The sequence below is a fragment of the Penaeus monodon genome, chromosome 13 (genome assembly GCF_015228065.2).
Source record: "Penaeus monodon isolate SGIC_2016 chromosome 13, NSTDA_Pmon_1, whole genome shotgun sequence".
Classification (NCBI taxonomy): domain Eukaryota; kingdom Metazoa; phylum Arthropoda; class Malacostraca; order Decapoda; family Penaeidae; genus Penaeus; species Penaeus monodon.
In genome coordinates, this window is record NC_051398.1 from 49,685,010 (window position 1) to 49,697,509 (window position 12,500).

The 12,500-nt window shown below is 38.9% G+C and overlaps 1 protein-coding gene across 1 annotated transcript in view; it reads right to left on the reverse strand.

Moving 5' to 3' along the window:
• Positions 1–9,569: 9,569 nt before the first annotated feature.
• The window catches only part of LOC119579975 (low-density lipoprotein receptor-related protein 5-like), a 30,677-nt gene continuing 27,746 nt past the window's right edge, over positions 9,570–12,500 (reverse strand). Inside the window, exons 28-30 of the mRNA XM_037927819.1 lie at positions 12,349–12,500; positions 12,076–12,179; positions 9,570–11,144 (exon numbers count right to left, since the gene is read on the reverse strand). The exon at positions 12,349–12,500 is cut by the window's right edge and continues 48 nt beyond it. Coding sequence (XP_037783747.1) covers positions 10,138–11,144; positions 12,076–12,179; positions 12,349–12,500 — 1,263 coding nt within the window. The 3' untranslated portion in view covers positions 9,570–10,137. The remainder of the gene's footprint in view (positions 11,145–12,075; positions 12,180–12,348) is intronic.

Here is a 12,500-nt window from a genome sequence, read left to right on the forward strand (position 1 = left end):
AGACGTACTTGAGCCACAGGCACTAATTGGTATGGTTGAATATAGTTGTTCAATCGACATGCATCGAGGACGAGTCTGGACACTGATAAATCTTTCCCTTGTACTTCGAATAATCGGTTTAGAACAGTGGTTCTTAACCTTGGGGGGCGCCAATGTTATTCTCTTGACGAGAGCATGGCCATGGAAAGTTTAATTAGAATGCCACTAATTCATACGGTTATTGCCTTAATAAGTCACAGCAGCAAAATTTTGTTGAAAATTATTGCTGAAAGAATGAAGTTGAAGTTAAGAGAGGAAATTGCAGACGAACAAGCAGGTTTTCGCCCTGGAAAAGGTACCAGAAACCAGATTCTGAATTTAAAATTGATCATAGAGAAAAACAGAGAACATCAAAAAGACCTATACCTGTGTTTCATCGATTATGTGAAGGCTTTTGATGCTGTTGATCACGATATCCTCTGGAATAACATGTACGATGTGAAGTTTCCAAAACACATCATCCAATTAATAAAAGCCTTGTATGACCAACAACAAGCAGCTGTAAGAACCACTTATGGGTTAACAGAATGGTTCGAAGTCAAACAAGGAGTACGACAGGGTTGCATTCTGTCTCCGCACCTCTTTAATATATATTCTGAAACAATTATGAGAGGTGCTCTAGAGAATTTTGAAGGAACTGTGGATGTTGGAGGATACAAAATATCAAATCTGAGGTACGCCGATGATATAGTTTTGATTGCCAGCAGTATCACTGAACTACAACAACTACTAGATAAAGTTAGAGAAGCAAGCGAAAAGGCTGGCTTGTTTCTTAATGCCAAGAAAACTAAGATCATGAAGATTCAAAGATAACCGGCAATGAACAATGATGAACATGTTACAATCAATGGAATGATTGTGGAAAATGTGAAAGAGTTCACTTATCTTGGAGCTGTTTTAACTAATACATATGATGATTCACCGGAGATAAAAAGAAGAATTACCATTGCCAAAAGCGCCACAATTGCTCTCAATAACATCTGGAAAGACCGAAGCATTACCTTACGGACAAAGCTGAGGTTATTGAACTCATTAGTTTTCCCAATTGCATCATATGGTTCTGAGTGTTGGGTGTTGAAGTAGATAGACAAGAAAAAGATCAATAGTTTTGAAATGTGGTGTTACAGACGAGTACTGCGTATTAGCTGGACAGAGAAGAAGACGAATGATGAAGTGCTGAGAAAGATAAATTGTAAAGACCGACTGTTGGACATCTTGAACAAAAGGAAATTAAAGTTTATTGGTCATGTAATGAGAAGTAAAAGTATTGAGAAAAACTTGCTGACAGGGATGGTGATAGGAAACAGAGGAAGAGGCAAACCGAAGACAAGACTGAGCGACAATATCAAAGATATTTGCGGGCTGTCGATGGTATAAGTGGAAAGAAAAGCGTAAGATCGAGTTTAGTGGCGAAGGATGGTGGAGAGGTCCACGGCTGCTCAAACATGAGCATACCGTTATTGATTGAATTCATACTTATTAAAAAGACTAACAAAAGATACTTATAATATTCTTTAAAATCTAGGAGGGAATTTTATTTACAGATGTAAGGGGGCGTGGAGGGAAGGACAGATTCCTAAAGGGGAGGTGTTAGTTAAAAGGCTAAGAACCACTGGTTTAGAAATGCCTTTTGTCTCCTCCATTACTGAATCGGCCAGTAATTTGCTGATTTAAGACTGAAGCCGGAGATTTCTGTGGCCGGGGGAACCACACTGGAGGCGGCCGACTCTTTTTCCAGTACCTATAAAGGCCAAAGTAAAGTTGTTGATTTAGAACTTGTACCTTCCAGACTTTCAGAGTTATCTATAATTTTATGGGAAGGTCCTGTTGTATAAATGGACTGACGACGTCCCCGTGAAGTCAAGGAGCTCTTAGGAGAATTAGACCTTAACTTAACTTTAAAAGTTGGTGGCGCCTGATGCGATAAATGGAAAAAAAAGTTGTTCGGAAATTTAACTTACACAGGTCGTGGCATCTCTTTAATCAGTGATCGAACTAACTGTTCATCTTCACACGGTAGTTGATGAAACGGTGTGTTACTCAAGAGATCTGATTTAACTGTCATCAGCTTCTTAGGAATCGCGCTCTCACGTAGTTCTGATCTTTTTACCGCTGCTTCTAATAAAGTCACATCTTCTAGATGTGACTTTATTAGTGGAATACTTAAAGTTATAAGATTGTGCTGACAATAATAGAAGTTCAGCAAGTATTGACGTTTCGATAAAGTATTCCAGGACTATCGAGCGGTGAAGCGGGCTGTAAGATCCGCCTACAGGAATCTGTTGTCTGGTATTCTTAGTCGAGTAGAAAAATCCTCCTTGCAAATATTTGGAGCCAATAGATATTGAGAAAGTGTCATTTGTTCAGAATCCAGAGGCCACTGTAGTCCACACATAGATGATACAGGGCCTGCTGGTATTTATGAACATAAATGACCGCATATTTATATGTAGCGCGAACAAGCCACCAATTCCGTAAATCCTCCACAGGTATTAGGAGGAGCCAGAATGTTAAATACTGCGTGGCGAGGCTGGGCTGACTCGAAACGACTAATGGTGATTCAGCTGATGGTCCTACTAATAAAGCAATGGCTGACAATGCTTGTGCCATGTCAGCTGCAGCTGAAGCACGCCGAACAGATGAAACTTCTGGCGATACTTTCTTTGGTTGTCATAAAACACATTCTGTTCCCAAGTTCTCAAATGTTCAGACTTCCACATAGTCAATAAGAACGGGATCCTCTTGACCTTCTCGTAATATTCTGCCATAAACAACTAATTCTCCAGCACTACTTGCCAATGTGCTGGAATCTGCATCCAACCTCCACTTGGATGTCGAAGGGGCTCTTCTGCAACATTGCTAATTTCTAGTATTGTATCATGTTTATCCAAAGGAGAGGTCAAGTTGTTCTTTTTATAAGATGTCTGAGCAGACGAAGAGCCACATTGAGATTCAAGGTTTGGACATCTACCATGCCTCTGTGGTTGTGAAAGAGAAGATAGTATTCCTTTTTGAGGAGGCGAGTAATCGTAGGAATGATCGGTCGAAAAATCTTCACTTGTTGACGACAAGGGAGATCCTGGTTCGGTTTTTGTCCCGAGATGACTGCTTACCGTGATGAAAAAAACGTCTTTGTAGGTGATTTACAAGAAGCTTGGGACTGAACTGGATTGGTGAAGCAGACAGAGGATTCCGAGGCAAGCGCGACCCCTTTGTGGCCACGTGAGGCCATGAAAAGCTTGAAGAGTTCTGAAGATTCCCAAGAAAGAACAGATCCAGGCTCTCTTGTCTTCCTAGCTGCTCTTCAATACTGTTTATTGATTAGCTTCAATTCTTTCGATGGTGGACCATCTGGAGGTTGCGTTTGTACTATCTACAACCATTTTTGGCAAGTTGAACACTGTCGAGGACCAAAGCAGCCCGAAGAAGCACAGGAGGCATGTCTAGGGCGTTGATCGTGCGCTAGAGATGATCCAACACTGCAGAGTGGAGAAGACTTGCTCTCTGGAACAAACGTTTTAGTGTTTGAAGTAGATGCCATCTGTAAAGCAGATTGGCATTGTTTTAATCATTTGAAATAATTTCCATGTCATATTTTATTCTTTTTATTTATCTATTATTTATTTTACAGGGAAAAAATGTGAATGTACGTGTGTATATATATTATTTAATGAATGGTAAAAACACTACCACTACTATGGTAGAAAATCCCCAGTGCACAATAAATTTAGTTTGTGCATATTATTTCTTACTATATATATATATATATATATATATATATATAATATATAATATATATATATAATATATAATATATATATATATATATATATATATATATATATATATATATATATATATATATAGATACACACACACACACACACACACACACACACACACACACACACACACACACACACACACACACACACACACACACACACACACACACACACACAGCACGCACGCACGCACACACACAATGTGAAACAGAGCTCTGACGACCTGGAATGAGGACTGAAGATTTTCTGTGCATTTCTATTAGGCAATATATTATGAACGTGTACTTTCAGGGACCGCGGTGCTTATGAATGCTTCGTAGTGTTCGAACTACAGTATCAAGGTCTATAGAAGTACTTATATAGACTCTGCGCAGTATTCCCTCAGCAATGGCATTACAAAAGTCTCACTCGTTTGAAGTTTTCCTTTTCGGAGAGATTACGGGTATTAATTTTAGTTAAAAGGAAAAACGCCATGTCACTCTCAGCACGGAAATGGTCATGGCCTTGTTACTTAAGTAGGGGAACAGCACGAAGCATTCGGTTTTGGAAGAAAACGTGTGTAAGGACGAGGGGGCTGGGGTAAATGGGCAATTCATTTATTTATTTGTTGTTGTTTTTCTGCCACGTCAACATCTATGTTCATTAGCGTCGTATTCAAAATATAGTGATAGCGTGAGGCTTTGCGGGCAAGGCTCCCATGTAAGGAAGTGCTATACGAATTAAGGGTCATATGGCGCTATGATACTGTCGAGTTGGGAAAAAGGTTAGGAATGAGTTAATTATTAGGGTAAAAGTACTGGTTGAACAGTAGTAGAGGATAGTATGGTACTGAAAAGGGTAAAGGGAGGGAGCTGATGCGGTAAATGTGTAAGGTAAATGTTGTTAGAAGGGGAAGGAGTTAGGGGAGTAGGGAGCATTATGATAAAGTATTGTGGCGAAAACGGCAAAAATGAGTTTCACGATTAGGATAAAGAAAAGGAAAAGGAAAGAAGAAAAGGAGACCAAGCAAATTAGTTGAGGCGTAGGCTGTGGACCAAGGTAGGGGTGGTCCCACATTGGGCCCCAGTCCCCCTCCTAACCCCCTAGGACAATAACGAGCAGGGGTTGGGGGGGGGGAGGGGGGCATGGCAACAATGTGCAAAGGATTAGGGAAACTTCATTAAGTGCTGCTGCTGAATGGCAGGTTTTGTTCAGTGAAACTTAAAGGCTCTCGTTGTTTTTATTGTGTGTTTTGTATTACCCATTGTTTCCTACAATTATTTTCTTCTTTTCAGATAAAAATATTTTTTCTTCTCTCTCTTGCAGTGATGGGACAGAGGGTAACAGGAGGAAGGGAGTAAGAGAAGGGACGGGGGCCAGGAGGAGGCAAGGAACAAAATAAGGGAAGGGTTGAAAGGTAACAAAAACAAAACATTTCTTTGTATAGTTTATTCCTTTGGCCTATCAATAGTATGCCACAGTTATTTAGGGCTAATAACACAAAACGGGTGGCATGAATTAAGCAGCCCAGTTGGCTTCACTGTTCACTTTCAATTTTGTGACTGCTTTCACACCAGGTAATGAGGTAGCCTCTGCAAAACGTGGTCTTGACGACTCGAAAAGTATGCCACTAATCCATTCATTACAAGCAAAAAACAACAAAAAAGACTTTAGAATCACCCGTTTCATCTGAGCTGCCCATTCATCCTGGAGTGTCTCTGTCTATAATAATACATTCATTATACTATGTAGGTCACAAACCGTCTATGTCTTCAGTAAAAAGAAAAAAAGAAAAAAAAAAAAAAAAAGCCAAAAGTGCATTATATTCATACAAACCGGGCAAAATCACAATGACTGCCCATTCTCATACAAAAAAGGCCTCAGGTGATTGTCTACAGGGATGTGATAGAAATAACTGCATGGTTCCTCTACAATACTGAACAGACAAACAATTACCACAAAACATACTTATCATCCCACCATGCATCAATTTCATCCCTTGTCACAGGCAAAATATTTTAAGTAGATAAAATAAATATCAGTTATGGCACATAAATTTCTAATCATATTAAAAATTACTGCATAGCATAGCTGCAGCCCCAAATTCAAGGCATGAATAAGTAATGCAATTCAAACACAGCCAGACTGTTATATTTCCAGATTCATTACCATATGCCACACAATGTTTGGGCTGCAAAGCATTATATAAACAAATTTCCAAAACATATAATCAATTATGATTAACTGCTGGCTTCAACACTGAACTTCTTCGGTACATTTAGTACATACATATATTTTCTATATTAATCCTGTATATCAAAAGTTTTTTTTTTTAATGGCTCTACTGTGTCATAGTTAATAAAATAAAAAAGGACTACTGTATAACTGTGTTTCTAAATTTGAGCATTAGATTCTAATTGGAATAACAATTTATTTGACTGGAGACCCAAACATGTCACTACGAAAGTCTAGTAAGTACTATGGTCATATAAGTTGGTTTACAATGAAATGGTCAGTACTATGGTCATTTAAGTTGGTTTACAATGAAACAGGCATCTGTTTTTGTATATAATATACAAAAGAAAAACAGACATTGATTCCTGGTATTGCCACTACGAACCAGGTAATAAGGGCGTAAAGACAGGAAAATATTTTATCTATATAGCATTTATAAAGATATCAGAGTGAAAATATAAGCCACCTTATTGAATCACTCAGATTTTTGTTTTTCAAATACAAAAACAGTTGAGCTACAGTGATGGGGATGGGAGGGAATATAGAAATATTAAGTCATATTATACATACATACATATATATATATATATATATATATATATATATATATATATATATATATATATATACATATACATATATATACACACAGACACACACATATATGAGACTGCTTTTGAATCTGGAAGAAGCATTTTCTTACAGATGATCAAAGACATTAAAAATATCCCTAAAAATTGCTCTCCAAATGTTAGCCAATTACAAAGGGGGAAATGGGGATGGTTCGGAGACAGCAGTTGTGGGTTCTGCAAATTGAAAGGTTGGCAGTTTGGTGATCACAGGACCAAGAAAGGGGGGAAATGTCAAATATTTGGCTGACATGATGGTAATGACATTGATGATATAGATGACTATGAGTAATAAGAAAAAATACAGACAATAACAATAACAACAAACATCCCAAACAATGTGTTAACAATCCTGAAAACACTTCCTTGTCAAAATTAAAACAAAAAACATCCATCTCTACTTCTTCGAGTCTAATCGGAAACTAAATACATATAAACTTGATGAATGCATCCATGTGTCATTATGCTTTGGAATGCATGTGAGGTAGACTGACAGGCAAGAACATGAAAGAAAAAAAAATAATAAAAATCATTTTCTCTTTCCTTCCAGGAGAATTGGGAACAATTGCATTACTTAAGATAAAAATAATGCAATCAAGAAAAAATGGAGCAGATGATGGAGAAAGAAAACATCTGCTATATTAAGGTGATCATATTTAGTCTCAAATAGGGTGGATCTTTTCTATTCAATTACAATTACATCCAATGCTCAAATTTGCTGTGCTGATACCAAAACTCCCATTGACAGTGGAAACCTAAGGTGGTCAAAACAGTAACTAGATTTTGAAAGCACAATCAGATAAGTGATCTTACTTTCTCTTCACTGCATCAAATAACTTCTACCTTACTATTATCACATTCATAAAGGTAGTGGCATATTATGGCTGTGTGTAAATGTATGTGTCTTGTTCTAAGGCAGGCAGTCAGGCAAGCTGACAGGACAGGAGGTGGCATGTACACGTGAGCAAGAACTCAACCATCATGGACGCAGAGGCCACACCCTTCAACATAAATTTATACTTATTTATATTCCAGAGGGGAGTTAGGCTTGTCTGTATGTATGGTACATGTTCAAGTATGTAATGCTCCTCTACTCTTCATTTTATGAGACAAAACACTCTCCGATGTTATTTCAATGTTTTTAACACCAATATGTTACAAAAAAAAAAAAAAAAATTGAAGTTTATAACAGTATGCTAGTGAAGTTAGAAAACATCTAATACTTGGAATCAAGCACTCAGGTTTTTGTTCTATCACCCACAAAAAATTCAGTTAAAAATAATTCCACATTCCACCTAGGTTTCGACTCTGCAAAAGGGAAATTTTGCAAATACAAAGTCCTGCAATATAACCTAACCATTCACTCAACTTCACATATCAAGCAAATTTTCATATTCTTTTAAAATGCAATCAGCGCATAAAATATATTGCATTTTATTTTCTTCTCCTTTGTCTAACTTTGCAATTACACAGCCATACATAAAGGAAAAATAAGGGAAGGGAGGAGGGGAGGGGAGTAAAAATCAAAATAAAATCACCATGGAACACGCACATGCGCACGCACGCACGCACGCACGCACGCACGCACGCACGCACGCACGCACGCACGCACACGCACACGCACACGCGCGCACACACACACACACACACACACACACACACACACACACACACACACACACACACACACACACACACACACACACACACACACACACACACACACACACACACACACAAGAATGGAGCAGAATGCGTTATTTTCTTCCTCCACGACCACATCTGACTAGGGATCACATGCCCGTTCATCAGTTTATAAAATTAAAAAAAAGAGAAAAACTATAAACATTTGGAAATCATACATGTTAAAATAATAATGCACTCCAGCCATGCTTTTTTTTAAAATTCACTTATCTATTTATTCTTCCTTCTTTTTTTTTTCTTTTTTTTTTTTTTACAAGGATTAAAAATTGTATTCACATGGAAAAAAAAAGAGCTACAAAATATAAGACACTTGCGGTTCTTGTCTTACAAAAGTGAGCAAAGGGATTGGATACAAAAACATTGCTGGAAAATATGTGCACCATGCAAGTATTTTTGGTCAGTATTTTAAAACTATGGCCATGATCAGTCTCAGGGGTTTTGCATGCTTGACCACTAAGAGAAAAAATATAAATAAATAAAAAGTTAACCCTCAAAAAGATCCTAAAAAAACAGAAAAAAAAGACAGAGGAGCAAAAAAAAAAAAAAGTGTTTACTCTTAACCCATTCCAGACTGGTAAGATTTTGACTAAAGTTTGGTAAGGCTAGCGTGTCTTATCACACACTACTCTACACTTGGGCTACTGTCTGGCTCACAGTAGGCTCCTGAGGGGTTGTCCCAGCTGTCTGTACCAATGTCCATTACATGATCAGACATAATCTGGCATCCATGAAATTTATGCCATGACATGACAGGATGACACCCAGCCCGAAAGGGTTAAAAGTAAACCTTTGATATTCAATTTTTCAAAAACTGGGAATTTAAAAATTACGTGTTTACAGTTCGGCAACAGCTTTACATTTACACTGTCCACAGCTAAAAAAAACATGACCCTCAGGCAGGAAAGGGTTTCTATACAGGTGGTTGCACTGAAAAAGAGAGAGAGAGAAAAAAAAAGTAATGTGTTTGATTGTGTGCATCTGTGTGTACGTGTGGTTGATTGTGTATGTGGTGTTTGACTATGTGTGGTGTTTGACTGTGTGTATGACTGTGTGTTTGTGTGTGTGTTTGTGTGTGTGTTTGACTGTGTGTTTGTGTGTGTGTTTGACTGTGTGTGTGTGTGTGTGTGTGTGTGTGTGTGTGTGTGTGTGTGTGTGTGATGTGTATATATATGTGTGTGTGTGTGTGTGTGTGTGTGTGTGTATGTGTATGTGTATGTGTATGTGTGTGTGTGTGTGTGTGTGTGTGTGTGTGTGTGTGTGTGTGTGTGTGTGTGTGTGTGTGTGTGTGTGTGTGTGTGTGTTTTTGTTTCAGAAGGAAAGGAAACCTATACTGGCATTTCACTGAATAAACACCTTCCCTGCCATGCCAATAGTTTGCACATAAGACTTTTTTAATTACCTCTTTATCTTTTTTTTCTTCTTTTACTTTAATGTTGAGATGTGACAATCCATCTGAAAAAACAGGAGGATGCCAAGTATCACATTAACAAGGCAAGTTGAAGTAACTGAACTACAAATGTTATTTGCTTTGTACTTTCATGTACTTACTAAATGAATTAATTACAATTAAGAATTACAGTTTATGCTCCCTGACTCAGTCAATCAAACAGGTGACTTGTTATACAAGCCCACCTGCATGAAGGTAACAGCAGCAATAGAAATTAATTGAGGACATTAAACATGGTATAACAACAATATAAACTGTTTTAACAGTGACTGTGAAGCAGGTTCTATATACAAAATACACAGAGTAAAGCAGAAGTGCTTCAATCAGATGCAATAGGAGAGGGCGGGGGAGGGCACGGAGCACGAGTGCAATATGACCTTTCTGTAGAGGGCGATGGAGGGCAGGATGTTGGGTGGCATGAGGTCAGGTCACACATGTACTGTGTCTGTGGAGTGGGGGGTGGGGGATGGGGGTCCGAGTCATAGTCAGTCATGGGAGGAGAGGAATAATACATGGTGAAACCGGGAGTGTAGCAGTGCGTTCCACGAGGAGACATTGCTGAGGAATATACATCAGAATCACAAACATCTGTGGAGCACGGGGTGGGGGGAGGAGGGCGGTTGCGGGTCTTATAATGGCGGTAGGAATGGAGGGTGGAAGGTGGGGCATGGTGCGCATTGTAGCAACAATGTGGCTCCTGACACCTGCCTCTGTTCTCAGCTACAGGTGTAGGAGGAGGATTGAGTGTTTCTCTAGGGTAGTGGGTCATGGAGGAAGAAGATGACGAGGCTCCTGTTACAGGAGCGGGGTCAAGGATTCCCCGCATAGCTGCGCCAGGGTTGATTATGCCTAAGCACATGCCATGGCCTGAGGGGCCACCCATGCTCATGCCAGGGTGTGGCTCGCCAGGAGGGGGCTCCCCCTGTACAGCTGAATAGGGTTTGCCCCAAGCTGTCACCACCAGCTCATAGCGGCGTGGCTGGGATGTTTTTGGTTGTGGTTCCAGCTCATGGTCATCCAGAAGGGATGGCCGCCGCCGGTAATAAACCACAAGTGCTGCCACGCAGAATAGAACCACCACTGATGCCACAACTCCTACAATGTAGGGGGCCTTGCTGACTGCTCCAGGTACATCTGTTGTTGTCACCAGTGTGGAGCAGAAAGCATGGTCTGGGTTGTCAGGGCATAGCCGGCTACCTTGACAGTGTGTTAGGGTGTCCACACACTGCCCTGTTGACCCACATAACACTTGCCCATCTCCACAGCAGCGTTCCTCATCACTTTCATCATCACACTGTGATTTCCCATCACATATCATGGATTTGTCTGAAAGAAAATTCAACTTTTAAATCTATAATCTGCTATAAGAGGAAAAAGTATATACTTTGAAATTATGAAATTATAAACCTTTTTTTTTTATCTTCAAGTTTAAGATTTGACCGATTTGCAAGATCTCCTTCTGAAAGAAACTTGTTTAAAATGGTATTTGGCATTACACATCTTGTTCAAATGTGCTTTGTATTATTTTGCTGGAATGGTACTGGGAAAAATTTTTTTAGTAGTCATGATTACTGTCTAATCATCTTTCAAGCAGCAACTAGTGATAGAATTTTTCAGGCTAAAAGTTTGTAAGACAATAAGAAATTTGATGCATAAAAGTAATTCACGGTAATGGTTTTAGAGATATGAAAAATGTACACCATAGACTCAATGTACTAAAAGCTGTAGTTGAAACAAGATTAGTGTACTGCATCTTATGAGCAAAAGCCATAATAATTGATTTCAGTGATGCACCAGAAAAATCAAAGTGGATGCTATAAGTTAAGTATATTGGTGGCTTAAAAAAAAAGAGCTGGACTAAAGAAAATATTAATTAGGGCAAGTCCTGTGGCAACTAATGGATAGCATGAAGAAAAAGCAGTAAAATGTGCATAAAACTCTTCAACCAATATTTTTCATTCAAAGCCAAAACTGAAGTTAAATGAACAAGTGTGCAAATATATCAGAATTAAATTATAATGGCACACAAATTGAAAAACAAACTAAGAATATTGAAGAGAAGTAAATTCATTTTGATACCAGTTTCTTTTATTCTAACTGGTCTAAAGCTGTTTTACAGGATTGGAGACTTAATCAATTAACCTTTGTATCTCACTACACTCCTCACCACCCACAGTTACACTAACACATTAACAAACAAGAACATGAGGGATAATTTAACAAAAGGAAATAGAAATTCAGCATTCAAGTCACTCACCAATACACTGGCCATTGTGGCACTGAAATTGGTTACTCTGGCAGGTACGTTGAGGACAATCAAGCTCATCGCTCTTGTCTGCGCACTCAGACTGCCCATCACACCTGTTTACAAACAGAGGAGAGACAGAGTGAGTTGACTCAGCCCATAATGTAAAAAATTCAGGCATTCGGTTTCCCATAATTTCCATTCCATCCACTGAATAAATGAACTGAAAGTATAGGAATATAATGCAGAGAACTAAAATCAAACAACAATCAAATCAACACTGACATCCATTTGATGGGGATGCAGTCGACATTCCCTGAGTGGCAGCGAAACATTTTGGGCTTGCAAGTGGGGGGATTTATGCACGTCTTCATGTCATCAGCAAGCGCTTTCCCCTCTGGACAAGCACAATGCTGCCTTCTGTCTCTCTCTAAGCA